At 39.6% G+C, this 18,452-nt stretch overlaps 1 protein-coding gene across 1 annotated transcript in view; it reads right to left on the reverse strand.

Annotated features, from left to right (window-relative positions):
- LOC136856735 (beta-1,4-glucuronyltransferase 1) overlaps nucleotides 1-18,452 on the reverse strand; it is an 86,992-nt gene that overhangs the window by 5,968 nt on the left and 62,572 nt on the right. Inside the window, exon 3 of the mRNA XM_068231105.1 lies at nucleotides 1,886-2,089. Coding sequence (XP_068087206.1) covers nucleotides 1,886-2,089 — 204 coding nt within the window. The remainder of the gene's footprint in view (nucleotides 1-1,885; nucleotides 2,090-18,452) is intronic.

Below are 18,452 nucleotides of genomic sequence, written 5' to 3' on the forward strand. Positions count from 1 at the left end.
ATACACTTTTTTTAAATAAGTGAAGAGAGACTATCTTGTTTAGAAAATGAATTTCCGGTGTACCTGGAGGAAATTAAGAAATGCAGTGAAGAAAAGGCTAGTGGATTTCTGAGTAAAAAAACATATGAAGCTATTCTATTGACTACTTCATCAGCTATTAAATGTATTAAGTATCTTCTGTCCTCTGGATTTCATTTTGTACTCACAAGAACATTTAACAGTGATTCAATACAGAATTTTTTCAGTAAATTAAGACATATTTCAGGAAGTATGCTGGATTGTAGGGCAGTAATATTCAGTATGAACATGATATTGAAAACAGGCTTATTTTCATTATCATCCCACACCCAGAAATATAAAGGAAAAATGGAAACAAAGATCACATCAGGCAAAAATGTGTAGGGGAAAGAATTTTTACAGAGTACTAAACAACCTTAATGAACCTCCACATAAGTTCAAATATCCACAGTATTTTCCCAAATGTTCTATTATGTTTACTGTAATTTGCATGCACTCACCATTTATCTAAATTTCAGGTCTTGGATTTATTACTATGGAACAAGCATCGATGATGTATATTTGAGGTTTTGTAATACATCAAGTGCAGAAGAAAAATCAATGTAAACTGTGCTATCGACCGATCGGCAAGAGTAAAATTAGCTCCCCGCTGACAGTTTTAATTTACATCAGAGACATTTCAGATAAGAGTTGTTATCCAACTGAAGAATTAGTGTGGATAATGACCATAATTTTCCAATTTGTGTGCAAAGTTGAAAAGTTTGTGTCTACCAGAGCGTGTGTGAAACTTTGACTGACATTGTTCTGCTTGTACTGACAAAATTCCATTCACTAATGTGCACCCCATCTTCTGACAGCAGTCATAATAAGCACTTGTGCAAGCTGATTTGTAAAACAGCAATTCCTATCTTTCTTGAAACAACAGAATGATTTGAATATGTTAAGTACCTAAATGTAAAACCTTTAACTCAGAAGATATTAAGAGTTTAAGCTGCCTGCAGCAGATAGGAAGACAGCGAGGGACATCCTTGCAACGCTCTGAGGTGAGAAGCAGAGGATTGTAAAACTACTACAAGTACAGGGTTCTGGCTGGAGTGACGTGGCATTGTAAGCATACAAGACAGTGATGGTCTAAGTATGGTTTGTCATCTAGTTTCTGGGATGTTGGTTAGATTATTGCTGTTCACATGAAAGGTGAACAAGGAGCCCTCTGAACTTCAAGCTATATGCCTATTTTCTAATATACCATTGGAGTTCTCCAGCTGAAGTCAGTAAAGGATACTACAGACAATTAAAACAGGTAGAAATCATAAGTACTTATGTTAAATTTTAACACTTCATTGCATTGTCTATGGTTTAAAAACAAAGTTTAATTATAATTGAATAGTAATTTAGTAATGTTATTGGCAATGCTCAATAGGGAGGTACTTTTCAACCATCAGCATAAACATCATATATCTCAGTTTTTGGGGGAAAATTGTAGGTTACGAAAGTTTTAATCTCTTGGTTTATGTCTTTACCTCTTTTATCATGGCAGAATTTTTATGCATATGTAATATGGAATGTGATAAATGATTTTATGTAGTTTTAATATACAATTTTACATTAATAATTTTGGAATGTGTTTTTGAAAATTTGTAGTAAAATTTTGCTTTAGGGACTGCCTCCATAAATGTTAATAAAACTACACTTGATCCCAACAACTTCGTAATATAGAGCTACAATTTTCCCTTAAAATTAAAGCAAACTGCATCAAACTATGGCAGAATTTCCACACAAAGCAGGTCTCCAGCTACATTCACATAATCTATGATGGCTTAGCATTATTCCATCACAGGAACTGTGCAATTCACAGCAATTGCTATACCTTACATCTATTCTGTCCTTGATATTTTTGCATCATGTCTCTCACAATATTTTCATACAGCTTGATATTCTGGCGCTCATAAGGTCTTCGCCAAGCGATGTGGTTCGTGTCAACATCTGTGCGATGTTTCATGCCTGGAGTGTGAACGAGGAATGCTCCATCCAGAATGATAAACCGGTATCTCATTAGACACATTTCATTCATCTGCACAGGAAAAGAATTCACAATCAGGAAGAAATCCACCTTTCTATTGCATAAGAGAAAAGAATAACAAATCAAGAGAACCATATTAAATCATGCTACAGTTATACTAAAACTAGAATAATCTACAATAAAAAATTCTTCAAAATATTTTTCTACGTGAGTAAATCTCTTCTAAAATGTTAACATAGCTTTTGATTTTCACTTTTTATAATGCCTACCACAGATTGTACATGAAAACAAATAAAGGAATGAACAGAACCATGTAGTGAAATGCTTGACATTTATGGGACATGGAAATATAATATATAAGGGGCAGTCAAATGAAACCAAATACCTGCCATAACACACATTCCACGTGAAAGGTGGCAACATTATTTTTACGTATCAATATTGCCATCGTTTGTGATAGGAGATGACAACTCACCGGTGCATGCAGTTCTTGGGTTATGTCTTTGTTGGTACGCGGACTAGTCTGGTGTGTTCATCCATCTGTAGAAATGGAGACAAGCAATGAAGAGCAGAGAAGTGTGGTTTGTTTTCTGGTGGATGAGAGTGCTGGAGTACACAAAGTTCATTGTCACACATCTGCTGTGTATGGTGAACACTGCATGTCCATGATAAGTGTGCACAAGTGGCATAGGAGTTTCTGAGAAGGGTGCAAATCACTGCAAGACAATGCACGCCCAGGACAGGCCCATCGAGCCATTAGTCCTGATGTGAAAGGGTGGATTGATGGCCTTATCCACGAAATCCAACGAATCATGGAGGAAGAAACAATTGTACATGAAGTTGGTACGGACATTACTATAATTAAAGACTGGAGGAAAAATAGGAAAAAACTAGAAACTCATACAATGACATCTGTGAATATGGAAATAGAAGGATATACCAGCAAAATCTCCTATCTCATCTGCTAGGCAAACAAGTATTACCAGCTTTTTTCATTCTTAATTGTTTAAGGGGTACCCATTTATTATTGTATTGTACATAATTATTGGACTATTTTTGGCTAGTGGCTTTACGTCACACCGACACAGATATGTATTATGGCGACGATGAGATAGGAAAGGCCTAGTTGGAAGGAAGCGGCCGTGGCCTTAATCAAGGTACAGCCCCAGCATTTGCCTGGTATGAAAATGGGAAACCAAGGAAAACCATCTTCAGGGCTGCTGACAGTGGGATTCGAACCCACTATCTCCCGGATGAAACTCACAGCCGCACATCTCTAACCGCATGGTCAATTTGCCTGCTATTGTACTTTTATCAGCAAGTGCTGTATTATAGTAAATAACATATGTGGCAAAACAAACAACACTGAAATGTTATTTAATTGTGTTGGTACAGTGTGTGTTCAAAATTAGTACCATCACATGCTGTACACTGTTCATGTTTCTGACAATGATTAAACATGTTAATGAACAAAGGTTGCTATAAGGACACAAAAAATGATATTATCTTCTCATGTAATTCAGAAATATTTGAAGGTGGGTCATCTGTTTTGAAAACCGATTCTTTCAACATGCCCCATATGTAGGCATCTGGGGCAATGAAATACGGGGAGCGAAAAGGGTACGGGAATGGAGTTCCATGAAAAATTAGGTGATCTCCAAAGTTTCGTTGCAGAAGGGTAAGTGACTCTCCCATGGTGTGGGCTGAAGCTTTATCATCATTGGTGGGTAAGTACCGAATGGAAATTCGAAGTTCCCATAGAGGGAATTAGATATTTTTCCATTAATAGAGCCTATAAAAAATCAGATCAAAAATTAGATGTATGGCTTTTCAGGCATTTGCTCTATTAACCAGCGTTTCGTCTTAGGTCTGACACTAGACTCTTCAGAGTGGGATGTGTCAGACCCTACCCACTGACGCTACGGTGTATGCAGGTGAACATATCAGAAGCCTATTTAACAGGCACAGTCTGATAACTGCATACGGGAGATAAAACTCCACAATGGAATTAATGCCCACCTAGCAATTCCGAATGGAAATTCTAAGTTCCCATGGAGGGAATTGGATATTTTTCCACCAATAGAGCATATAAAAAAATCAGATCAAAAATTAGATGTATGGCTTTTCAGGCGTTTGCTCTATTAACCATCGTTTCGTCTTAGGTCTGACACTAGACTCTTCAGAGTGGGATGTGTCAGACCCTACCCACTGACGCTGGGGTGTATGCAGGTGAACTTATCAGAAGCCTATTTAACAGGCACAGTCTGATAACTGCAAACGCCTGAAAAGCCATACATCTAATTTTTGATCTGATTTTTTATATGCTCTATTGGTGGAAAAATATCAAATTCCCTCCATGGGAACTTAGAATTTCCATTCGGAATTGCTAGGCGGGCATTAATTCTATTGTGGAGTTTTATCTCCCGTATGCAGTCATCAGACTGTGCCTGTTAAATAGGCTTCTGATAAGTTCACCTGCATACACCCCAGCGTCAGTGGGTAGGGTCTGACACATCCCACTCTGAAGAGTCTAGTATCAGACCTAAGACAAAATGCTGGTTAATAGAGCAAATGCCTGAAAAGCCATACATCTAATTTTTGATCTGATTTTTTATATGCTCTATTGGTGGAAAAATATCTAATTCCCTCCATGGGAACTCAGAATTTCCATTCGGAATTGCTAGGCGGGCATTAATTCCATTGTGGAGTTTTATCTCCCGTATGCAGTTATCAGACTATGCCTGTTAAATAGGCTTCTGATAAGTTCACCTGCATACACCCCAGCGTCAGTGGGTAGGGTCTGACACATCCCACTCTGAAGAGTCTAGTGTCAGACCTAAGACGAAACGCTGGTTAATAGAGCAAACGCCTGAAAAGCCATACATCTAATTTTTTATCTGGGTAAGTACCTAGCGCAACAAAAATGGAGCAATCCTGCATAGGGTGATTGTGAGATCTCTAGAGTACCTGGTCCACTGCTTTTGGTTCTGTATAGCATCCTTGATAAAATAGGGGAACAATATTCCATGACCGGATTTGGTGCACCAAATTGTAAGCTGCGCACTGTGTAGTGTTTATTGTATTATGACATAAAACCATCCAAAGCCCCCAAAAATGAGTTGTTTGTTGGGTGATGTAGCCATCAAGATGAATATTGGCTTTTATATGAAAACCATATATTGTACAAGAAATCATGATCCTCATGTGTCATGGACAACACTCGGCTGTACTACTATAATTGGGCTCACTTATCCCTTTCTGTTAGATGCTGATCAACTTGAATGTGGTATGCGAATCCACCCAGTTCTTTAAACACCCACCCAACAGACCTATCACTCAAACCAAGTTCAGCGATGTTCATCATATACTATGTTTTGGAGACTGTAAAACCTGTTGGAGAAGTTGTTCATGGTTCTTGCTTGTGGTGACGGTTCTTGGTTGTCCCCTTTCATTGACATAAGACTGATCCTGTATGACAGAACTTGTCAATAACAGCTAACATGTGCTTTGTCATGCAACATGATAGAGCTATCGTCTCGCAATAAACATGAACGTTTGCGCCGTATAGCCGGACACAGATGTAGCTCCAGAAATCGGCAGTAGTAGTCACAGTTGACAGTTCAGGCTCAGCATGTGTAAGAACAGCACCCTCATAGTCATATGCCACAATCAGCATAAGCTTCACCTGACTGGGTTCCTGTCGAAATACCTGTGGACGTGGCGAACCTGGGTGGCGCCATTCATTCAACTGAAACTTTAATTCAGGCTCGTAGGCTCATGCCCATCTTTCATCAATGATTACAATACACTGCAGAAATGCGTCTCCTTCATTGTGGTATCTGTCCAGGTGGATAACAGCCAGAGGCGGCACACAAGGGAAGGAAAGAGGGCAAGAAAAGACGGATTCTTTTGGCGTGAAGCGCCTGTGCCTGAAGGGCCTGCTTGGGCTTTAGGGTTGCCACGCTTGTCACCCTTTGGCCCTTTGCCTTGATAGGCGGCTTCGAAGTCCCTGCAGCTGGGACATTCCTTGAAATTAGCTGCGTGTTCCCCCCCCGCAGTTGGCGCACTTAGAGTGCGCAGGGTCACTGCCGTGCGGGCAGTCGCGGGACAAGTGGGAGGCGGCACATCTGCGGCATCTGGGCTCCAGTCGGCACGCCGCCCCTGGATGGCCATGCCTCTGACATACTCCACATTGGGGGCCAGTGGCTGGGGGGCGGTATGGCTCGACTGACAGCAGCATGTTCGCGAGCATCCGCATTTTCCTTAGATTGTCCGCTCCTGGGGTGTACGCCATGGCAACTAGGAATAGGTTGCCCTTGGCTGGCCTATTCCCTGTTCGCATCCGCACCACGGAGAATGCGGGGATATCCTGTGCTTTCAATGCAAGCTGGATTTCGTCCACATTACTTCTGTTAATGGGGGTCCTCACAACGAACCGCTTCATTGTGCTGTGGGGCAATACTTTTACAAAATTAATATTCAGCCCTTTTAGTGCTCCGATAGCAACCTCGTAGCTCTCAAAGCTAGTCATGTGTAGCCGGATCGCTTTGTGCGCGTCAACTCTCAGCCTAGAGAAGTAGTATTTTCTCTGATCATGTGGTAGCTTTTTGAGGAGCTTTTCTTCAAGTGTCTTAGTGTCTTTGGTGTATACCGTGAGGGGTGGGGGGGTAGACACCTTATGGGTGATTGTTGTTTGGGGTGGCTGAGGTGGTTTCTGAAGCGGCCGCCTCGTGTTTGTGGTTTGTGTTGTTGGTGGTGGCATAATCGTGTTCATGGACGTGTCTGTGGAGCTTTCGGTTCGGGCACTCGGGTTTCGACTCCTGCCTTGCTGGGCCTTGCGGTTCAGTGGCTTGGTGTCTTTCCCTTTCTCCTCACCTTTTCTCCTTCTCCCCCTCTTTGCCTCCCTGAAACCGTCATCCTGGTTTCCCGGCTGGGCGGCTGAGTCCGAGGTTTCGGTCATACCATACTCGCACAGCTCCTCTCCCTCCATACCTTCAGAGTCGGCATCCTGGGATGTACTTGATATATCAATCACCAGTTTTGCCTCATCAGAGTCGGAGTCCGATTCACCGGCTTGCCTGGGGGGGGGGGGCGGGTAGGGATTTACGTGGCGCCTTCCGCCGCACACGCATGGTTATAGGTTTGCTACACATGGTTATAGTGGCCCGAAAAGTTTTCAGGTAGCAATGCCCTCACAAGCGCATCTTAACGCATCACTCGATCAACCCAACCTTGCTTGAAACAAAGCCGAGCAGCTGATATGACATTGAACGTCTACTCATATATATCCACAATGATCAATTCGAATCTACTGAAATCCTGTAATATTCATTTTCATTTCTAGTTACATTTTCATTTGGAAGCTCTAGTGTGTTGATGGTATTATCATTTTTGTTTTTTAATAATGCTATACAAGAGTTTCTTTGCATTTCTGTTTCTCAACATCACCTATTCTGTTGACCTGTCATCTTTTTTTCTCTATAAAATTATAGTTTAGCCCCAATTTAATTCGGATTTCCCCAAACTCCGGTATGTTACAAAGTTCTTCTTGCACCATTTCTAGCTTTGACAGCAGCTGTTACTTCAACTCTCATTCTATCATGCTGTTTCTTTGTATTTTCGTATTCTACTCAGTCATCCGCATACTCTCACTGCTGTGTGGTCTCTATGCAGATATTCACTACTTTATCATCATTCACAACCTACCGGGCGAGTTAGCCGTGCGGTTAGGGGCGCGCAGCTGTGAGCTTGCATCTGACAGATAGTGGGTTCGAACCCCACTGTCAGCAGCCCTGAAGATGGTTTTCTGTGGTTTCCCATTTTCACATTAAGCAAATGCTGGGGCTGTACCTTACTGAAGGCCACGGCCGCTTCCTTCACATTCCTAGGCCTTTTCTATCCTGTCGTCGCCCTATCTGTGTCGGTGCAACGTAAAGCAAACACCATTTACAACCTTCCGAACTTCTTGGTCGGTCAGTACATAATCAATCACAGTTCCATATTTATCGTCCCAACTATATCTTATGTGAGTCCCTTTTTACAAATCAAGTGTTGCTCAGAACCATATTGTTTCCCATACACAGATCTAGAAGATGTTCGCCCTCTGCTGTCTTATTTTCCATTCCGTAAAGACCCTGGGAGGATACATAGTCCAGTCTGTCAGATCCAACCTGAGCATTAAAATTTCCCATTACTATCAATTTTCATAGTCTGGTTAATTTCTTTTCTACAAATTTGCTATACATTACACCAGTGCAGGTAGGTCTTACAACGATGATGAGATAGGAAAGGGCTAGGAGTGGGAAGGAAGCGACCATGGCCTTAATTAAGGTACAGCCCCAGCATTTGCCTAATGTGAAAATGAGAAACCATGGGGAAACCTCTTCTGGGCTGCCGACAGTTCAGTTCAAACCCACTATTTCCCGAATGCAAGCTCACAGCTGTGCGACTCTAACCATGGACAACTTGCTCGGTTTTCACAGTCTCTATGTTCCTCAAAGTAAAACAGGAAGGATTTTTTTCTTAATTTGAACATTCTGATTGTGGAGCACAGACCTGGATTATAGGGCATTTGTCTTCGTTCCAATTTACTGACACTTCAATTATTCTATCACTGACAAATACAAATTCAATTTGGCTACATACATCTGTATCTTTATGAAGTATAAACCTCACTTTATTTCTTGGCTCCAAGTTATTTCCAGACCAGTATATTTTATAATCTAACAGGAGGTGTCTTATTTCTATTGCCTACCATTTTGTTTCACTCATCTCCATGATGTGAATTGTTCTCCTTTCCGTCATATCAATAATTATTTCTTTAGTTTTATTTACTAGTGTTTAAGCATTCAAGGTTCCAATCCAGCAACTAAGTCCTGATTTGGGTTTCATAGCTGATGAAGCGGCTGTAAGCTGTCTTATGCACCAAGCTGTCGCTGTCTTGCGTTCTTTGATCTGATACTTATGTTATTTGCCTTGAAAGCACACTTAATCCACCATTGCCGAGCTACGCCTAACACGGCTTCTTCACCAGAGCCCTGTTAGCTGTCACTTTTCAGAATTCCTGTAGGACTTTCCAGCTATTTCCCCTACAGGCAATCCCCTACTTCATGCCAGCCATTGCCATGGAATTCGACCCATGATGTGGACGAAGAGTTGAACATATACGAGACCTTTACAAAACTAACATTTATTTTTAAAATAATATTTAACATGAATTTTACCTGATCTTAGAGCATGCAATGAATTATCTCAATGCATAGGATACCCCCTTGATGCTCTATAAATTGTTTGACTCTGATACGATCCAAGTTTACTGACCCATTTCAAATTCATTATATTCTGTATTGTATAGTAACATGCTACCATATAGGGCTTCGTGCATCTGCGGCTTACACTCTCAGTAATATACTGTATATATGAGGAGCATGATAAATGCAGTGGCTTAGGTGCTGGCTTGTAACCTCCACTTGTGGAGAAAACACAGTCCTGGTGTTCACTCAAGCTATTCTAGAAGCAAGTACCAGGTTAAATTGGAAACAAAGATTACCAGACATAGCATTTTCTCAACTCGACTTGTTAATGTATATATGTGTGTGTACTAATTTGGTTTCAAGTGTGATATAAGTTTACTTTACCTATAGTACGTGTTAGTATAAAGATTTTTTGAATGATGTGAGTGATGAGTATAATATGACTGCTGTGCACTTGTTTTCTATAAATATTGTCTGTTGCAAGTTAACCATACTGTACTTGAACCATAAGGCTAGTACTTGTTTACTGAGCTTGTGTTTTAAAATTATTGCATGTTTTTGTGATCATACAGCAAATTTTAAATTGCTTTATTGCAGTTGTGCTAAACATCTGTTGTAAATTTATATTCCATATAATGAAAGATCTTTTTACAACAAGTCCTTTGGAGTGCTAGTATGATGCAAATTAGGTTATGTGTGTGTATAACTGAAAACAATTTTTCAAATGTATCTAGGTTTAATCATGTGTATATAGCTCATGCATTATAGATTAGGTTATAAACATAATATTGTATAGACTTTTGGGCTTGTGCCTACAGAGTATCATGTCTATAAGTATGGGCCGTGAAAACATCAATGGCAAGATTAGGTTCTGTTTATCACTTGTAAATCTACTGTGTGATCTTAGTTGTTCAGTAAACTTCTAATTGTATGTTTATTAAGAGAACTCTGGATTGGGGTTACATCATGTACTGTACTCATGTACTGTAAATAATCTTTTGTGCATACCAAGTTGCTCAGAAAATTTCCGTTTATATATGTGTTGACTTAGCCGACCCCGTGGTATAGGGGTAGTGTGCCTGCCTCTTACTCGGAAGCCCTGGGTTCGATTCCTGGACAGGTCAGGGATTTTTACCTGCATCTGAGGGCTGGTTCGAGGTCCACTCAGCCGACGTGATTACAGTTGAGGAGCTATCTAACGGTGAGATAGCGGCCCCAGTCTAGAGAGCCAAGAATAATTGCCGAGAGGATCCATCGTGCTGACCAAACACCACCTCATAATCTGTAGGCCTTCGGGCTGAGCAGCGGTTGCTTGGTAGGCCATGGCCCTTTGGGGCCGTTGCGCCATGGGGTTCGGGTATATATGTGTTGACTTAACAGAACTCTGGAACCTTGATGTACCAAAGACATCTGTGTAGTACAGTATTCTAGGTGTTTCTCAATATCCTTAGGTAAATACACTGTAATGTCAAACTTGTTTCAAGATAATTCCAGAACAGGAACTTATCAAGGACCTCCAGATGTTACTTATACAAACTTCCAGGCATGTTGTATTAATACTGTGTTGTTTAAAAAGCAGAATTATCCAGAATCATAGCCAGAATATATTTATAAAGAGTGTTGAAGTTCAGTCCAAAGAGGATAGAATAGAATAGAGATGAAACTCAATGATAAATTTAGGTACCAAGCCACTAGGCGCTAGAGATAGTGCCACAGTGCGTATTTTGTGCAATACGTTACTGCTATTATCAACAGATAGTCCAGAGAAGAGACATCCAACGCACTGACGCATTCCGGTTATGCTTATAGCTCCCCCCCCCCCCTTTTCCCCTGCTCTCCCTTGACGATAATAATGCAGTTCTACTACTTCCACACCCAATACATTGTAATTCATATATTTTTATTTCCAAGTACTTACTATGTTGTAAATAATGATCTGATACCCCTAGTTCTTATTGCATACTTGTTACTGAGAATATAACCACACATCTCAAAGCAGCTTTAACTTAAACTGAATGACTGACACATTAACACAAAGCTGATATTATAACAAATAAGAAATCCCTTCAAAAGCAAGACAGCAGAGCACACCATATGCAAGAGAATGGGGTATCACATCAATATCCAAGTACCACATGAAAATAAAAATAATAGAATTAAATGCACTGAGACAGGAAATATATAGAACTACATTAATAGAACCATCCAGCTTCCAGCCCCTGAGGTGTACTCAAACAGGAAATGCAGGATTTCAGGAGGACTGGCGAAGGTATATTTCCAATAAACAAGCACAAGGAACAAAGATTTACAGCACAAGCACATGGGCACTTGGAAATCAAACACAAATACTGTAGCATCATAGGAACTATCGCTTAAAATCAATATAAGTTCAAACAAGGTTAATCAATTGGGTAAAGTCAGATTCAATGCAATCCGGCAATATTATCTCAATAATACTTGACGCGATACGACTAATTCTTTGTTAGACGGGCACACTGATTGACGTTAGACTTGAAATACTTCACTTCAAGACAAACTGCCTTTAATTATTAATATTGCTCATTTCATGCCTACTTGCCTGCCATCTACAGAACCTTCCTACAACTATCTACACGTTATGAATGACGTCCAGCGCCATCTAAAATCGGGGACGGAAACTACCTGAAGCTAGCTACAGATTGGAACCATACGCCCCATTAGACTTTCACCAGGGTGGTTCAGTCAGTGTAATAATTGAAGATCAGAGAGTGTGTTGTTGTTGTTGTTGTTGTGATGTGATGATGTGAAGTAGAGTTCGAGTCAGTATGAGAGAGTTAGTACCGAGCTTGATAGCTGCAGTCGTTTAAGTGCGGCCAGTATCCAGTAATCGGGAGATAGTGGGTTCGAGCCCCACTGTCGGCAGCCCTGAAGATGGTTTTCCGTGGTATCCCATTTTCACGCCAGGCAAATGCCGGGGCTGTACCTTAATCAAGGCCATGGCCACTTCCTTCCACTTCCTAGGCCTTTCCTATCCCACCGTCGCCATAAGACATATCTGTGTCGGTGCGACGTAAAGCAAAATAGCAAAAAAAAAAAAAAAAAAGAGAGAGTTAGTCAGTAAGGTGTAAGAGTTCAGAAAGTTATAGTGCTGTTGATGTTATGTGACAAGTGATCATGTTGTTATTGTTGTTGTTGTTGTTTGTGTAATCAATCCATAGACTGGTTTGGTGCAGCTCTCCATGTCATCCTATACTGTGTTAACCTTTTCATTTCTACGCAACTACTGCATCCTACATCTGCTCTAATCTGCTTGTCATATTCATACCTTGGTCTACCCCTACCGTTCTTACCACCTACACTTCCTTCAAAAACCAACTGAACAAGTCCTGGGTGTCTTAAAATGTGTCCTATCATTTTATCTCTTCTTCTCGCCAAATTTAGCCAAATTGATACCCTCTCACCATTTCGATTCAGTATCTCTTCATTCGTGATTCGATCTATCCATCTCACCTTCAGCATTCTTCTGTAACACTACATTTCAAAAGCTTCTATTCTCTTTCTTTTTGAGCTAGTTATCGTCCATGTTTCACTTCCATACTATGCCATGCTCCAGCTGAAAGGCTTCAGAAACATCTTTTTAATTCCTATATCAATGTTTGAAATGAGCAAATTTTTTTTTTGTTAAAAAAGCTCCTGCTTGCTTGTGCTAGTCTGCATTTTATGTCCTCCTTACTTCTGCCGTTGTTAGTTATTTTACTACCCAAGTAACAATATTCATCTACTTCCTTTAAGACTTCATTTCCTCATGTAATATTTTCTGCATCACCTGCCTTCATTTGACTGCACTGCATTGCTTTTGTTTTGGACTTATTTATTTTCATCTTGTACTCCTTACCCAAGACTTCATCCATACCATTCAGCAACTTATCAATATCTTCTGCAGTCTGATAAAATAACAATATCATCGGCAAACCTCAAGGTTTTGATTTCCTCTCCTTGGATTGTGATTCCCTTTCCAAATTCTTATTTTATTTCCCTTATTGCCTATTCTATGTAAACAATGGAGGGGCACAAACTGTAGCCTTTCCTCACTCCTTTCTGGATTGCTGCTTCTTTTTCAAAGCCCTCGATTCTTATCAGTACAGACTGATTTTTATACAAATTGTAGATAATTCTTCATTCTCGGTATCTGATCCCAATCACCTTCAGAATCTTAAATAGCTTAGTCCAATCAACATTACCGAATGCCTTTTCTAGATCTACGAACGCCATGGGCTTGTCCTTCTTAATTCGATCCTCTAAGATCAGACGTATAGTCAGGATTGCTTCATGTGTTCCTGCATTTCTTCTGAAGCCAAACTGATCTTCTCCCAACTCAGCTTAGAATTGTCTTTCCATTCTTCTGTAAATAATACATGTTAAAATTTTGCAGGCATGGGATGCTAAACTAATAGTGCAGTAGTTTTCACACTTGTCCGCACTGGCTTTCTTGGGAATAGGTATAACAACATTCTGCCAAAAATCGGATGGCACTTTTCCTGTCTCATACATTTTACACACTAAATGGAATAACCTTGCCATGCTGGTTTCTCCTAAGGCAGTCAGCAATTCAGAGGGAATATCATCAATTCCAGGTGCCTGTTTGTATTTAGTTCTCTCACAGCTCTGCCAAACTCTGACCTCAAAATTGAATCTCCCATTTCATCAGCATCAACAGCCTCTTCTTGTTCCAGATCCAAATCATTTACATCTTTACCTTGATACAACTATTGGACATGTTCCTGTCATCTTTCTGCTTTGTCTTCTTTCCCTAGATGTGGCTTTCCATCTGAGCTCTTAATATTCATATACCTAGATTTCCTTTCTCCAAAGGTTTCATTGATTTTCCTCTATGCGGCATCTACCTTTCCTAGAACCATACTACCTTCAACATCCTTGCACTTTTCCTTCAGCCATTCTTCCGTAGCTATCTTGGACTTTCTATCCACTTCATTCTTTAATCGTCTGTATTCTTTTCTGCCCTCTTCATTTCTAGCATTCTTGTATTTTCATCGTTCATCAATCAGGACTAGTATCTCCTGAGATATCCACTGATTCTTAGTTGATCTTTTCTTCCTTCCTAACATTTCTTCAGCAGCTCTACCGACTTCATTTTGTATGACTATCCACTCTTCCTCTTCATTTTCATTTAGTCCTTGTACAATATGTTCCTTGAAACAATCTCTCACACTCTTTTCTTTCAACTTGTCTAGATCCCATCTCCTTGCATTCGTTCCTTTATTCAATTTCTTCAACTTCAGATGGCTTTTCATGACCAACAAGTTGTGGTCAGAGTCCACGTCTTCTCCTGGGAAAGTTTTGCAATCCAACACCTGGTTTCTGAATCTCTGCCTAATCATAATTAAGTCTATTTGATACCTTCTAGTGTCTCCAGGTATCATCCATGTATACAGGCATCGTTTGTGGTGTTTGAACCAAGTATTGGCAAGGACTAAATTATGATCAGTGCAGAATTCAACCAGCCGACTTCCTCTTTCGTTCTTTGTCCCAATCCGAGTTCTCCTCCTGTATTACCTTCTCTTCCTTGGCCTACCACTGCATTCCAGTCTCTCATCACAATTAGATTTTCGTCACCTTTTACATATTGTATTAAATCTTCTATCTCTTCATATATTTTTCAACAACAGAGCAAAGGAGTTCCTGTTATTGCTATTTATATATCCATTTACCTAACAGTATTACTGTAGAAAGGTATCAATCAGTCTGTTTGTCACAAAATACCATTGCTACGAGAATTCAGTAGCTTTCAGAAGATACAGCATTTCAGCTTTAAAATGTTAGCAGGAAATTTGTAGCAATTTCAGTAGCGGTTGATGAGTGCACAGAAGCTGCAGATATTGTACAGCAGGCTGTATTCATTTGTGGTGTGGACACCTCTTTGGAATGAATGGAGGAGTTACTAGACTTGATTCCTCTAAAGAACACCACAACTAGTGAAGACATATTTAATGCTGTTGTGCAGTCTGTTGAGGAGCTTGGCTTATCGTGGGATAAACTTATATCGGTACCGACAGATGGTGCTCCTGCTATGATAGGAGCAAGATCTGGTTTCATTGACTGACTTAACTCCAAAATAAAATCAGAATGCAATCGCTCTGTTGTTGCCCTTCATTGTTTAATCCAACAAGAGGCTCTGTGTGCAATATCGATGATAATTAATCATGAGATGAACATAGTAATAAAAGTTGTGAACTGCAATAGGAGTCATGGACTATCCCATCAGGTTTATTAACCTTTCAGAAATGTATGAATGTGTACATAATGATATCCCATATTATTGTGAAGTACAGTTAAGTAGGGTAAAACTTCTTCAAAGATTTTTTGAATTGCGAGACAATATTGCTGATTTTGTAGATCAGAAGGGCAAGGAATTTCGTCAGATCCATGGCGTTAAGTGGATTAGTGACTTGGCATTTTTAGTGGACAGTACCGAACATCTTAATGGCTTAAACCGGTGATTGCAGGGGGAAAATAATTTGATAACTAACATGAATGAAGCCTTAGAAGCCTTTGAAATGAAATTAGCCTTGTGGAAGAAACAAATCACACAGCACAATTTCTACCATTTTTCAAATATGGGATCCTTGAATACCAGTACTAAGTTTGAACTGCACAGATATACAGAGATTTTAAGCAATCTCTTTGATGAGTAGGGAGTGGATTTTATGTGCTTAAAATGTGAAAAATATTTGTTATGTGCTAAAAATCCTAAAAATATGTGATGAAAATGTAAAAATATTCTGCTTTAAATATTGCATAACCATGCACATTCAAGAGGCAAATAAGTATAATGTATTGTACTAAATAGGGTGCTACCAAACATGCTCCTTAAGGCAAATGGATGTCTGTGTATGGAAAAAATACATATATTAATTTTTGATGTGCCAGAGTAGAAATTATGGTATTTACCAAAAGAAGATAATGTTTTGTTTAAATATGGCAAAATCAACCTACCATTTTTGGAAAATTTGTTCCAGTTCGTTCTCAGCAATCACACGCTGGAATATTGGTTACTAGAAATAGTCTCAGAATTGCAGTGAACAACGAAGGTCCTCCCCAAATTGACCATCATAGTGCATGCCAATTATCCCTAAAGAACGCATTATACTGCAAAAACGATCTCTCCAAATCACAGGACGTCAGGCGTGCATAGTTAAAGAGAGGAATGTCATCAACAATAATGATATCAATTTCACCAACGTGAGTACTCTCCAGTACTTTAGCAATTTCACACTTTTTTTAAAAACCCTTTGTTTTTCTAATTTCTAATTTTTCTATATTTTCTAATTTAGATATTTGGCCTTTAACAGTACCTGTACCTGCGAGGTTAATTGTGGGAGTGAATCTAGTTTATTTTTAACAGTACGTACTTCCTTCATTGTTTTGGTAAACAGGTTAGTGGATTTTTCACGTACTGTATGTCTATGGTTTTACACAAAAAACTTAGATTGGCAGACATAAAAGCCAAACAATTTTCCAAATTTTTCCAATTTTTCAATAACTCTTGAAGAATCTGAATTGACAACCCATCATTTTTATCAAGTGCATTCACAACAGATGTGAAACGCTTGAAATTATCTGCATAGTATACCACAGGTAACCCACCGCATGACAACAGGCAGAGGAGGAAGTACAAGACGTGGGGTTTTCTCTTTAAACAGATCAATTTTTGAGGGTAATTTTTACAGAGACATTTTTGCTATTACACACTAATTTATGCACTTTACGAAACTTTTTTTTTTTTTTTTTTTTTCCCCTAGTGGTTTAACATCACATAACACATGAAGGTTTTTGGTGACGGAAGGATGAGGAAGGGCTAGGATGGGGACGGTGGCGGCCATGGCCTTAATTAAGGTAGAACCCCAGCATTTGCCTGGTGTGAAAATGGGAATCACGGACAACTATCTTCAGGACTGCCGACAGTAGGATTCAAACCAACCATCTCCCGAATTTAATTTCACAGCTATGCGACCCTAACCGCACGTCCAACTCACTCGGTATTTAGGATACTGAGCCCTTACAGTTTCCAATAACCTGTGTAGAACATGAACAATGAAAGTTACTTTTATCATTTTCAGAAAGCTTACAGAAAGAACTTTGGCTGCTTTTCTCATGTAATGCGCACTATCAGTAAGTAGAAGCAATGCACTGTCGTATTTTACACCTTTTGTCCGAAGTAAGTGCATGGTTTCATTAAACAATCTAGCTACAGTGGAATGGTTTGCAGCAGGCATTTCTTTCCACACTAGCAAATAAGGATGTTCACAAAAGTTTATTTAATTCTTCAACACACCAACTACAACATTTCTTCCTTTTCTGCCACTTGAATAATTGATATCAACAATACTCATCCACAGTTTTTTTGCTATAACATACTGTCCGAATTCTTTGTAAAGGTTCTTCATAACATTTTTCCATGACATGGATTTTTAAAGAAATTTTTCAATCCTGGATTATTCATTTTGCCAAGGGGAATGTAGACGCAAAGAAATGCTCTACGTACATCTAAATAGCACTGGCAGTATTTGGATGGACCTACATTTGAAGAAGCTGTTACATCTATCAGTAACTGTCGCAAATGCACACATGAAGAAGCAGCAATGTGCTTGTTTCCAGCCAAATGCTGGGTTACTTGAGAGCATTGATAGGCACTTACTGGTTGACAAAAATAATTCTTTTCTGCTGGTAGTGAAAATATTTTAAAATTCATCTACATATTGTTGAAGATGCAATCTTGTACTTGACATTACTTTCAGCATTGTTTTTAAGGTAAAGACATGCGCATTTACAGTGAATCACTGTTTCAATAAAAAAAAGAATGGCAGCAGACACTGAAGGAAATATTTCTTCTATCGTAGAAATTCAGACAAAATCACACCACCACAGGAATCATATGCGGACCCGATCAACTAACCTTACAAGTGACCCAATCCCACTACCTTCTGCTGGGGGAATATCTTTCCAGTGCATAGTTCAATCTACGGTATTAACCCGTCGTCTTATCTCTCCGCGATTGCCTTTCGCTGACATTCTATAAATAAAATCCAAGCAGGCTGACTAATAGAAGGAAGTTAGAATGTTAGCTAACTCAGTCATGGAGGGAAACAACTTGTGCAGCAAAT

Source organism: Anabrus simplex, chromosome 1, assembly GCF_040414725.1.
Source record: "Anabrus simplex isolate iqAnaSimp1 chromosome 1, ASM4041472v1, whole genome shotgun sequence".
NCBI lineage: Eukaryota > Metazoa > Arthropoda > Insecta > Orthoptera > Tettigoniidae > Anabrus > Anabrus simplex.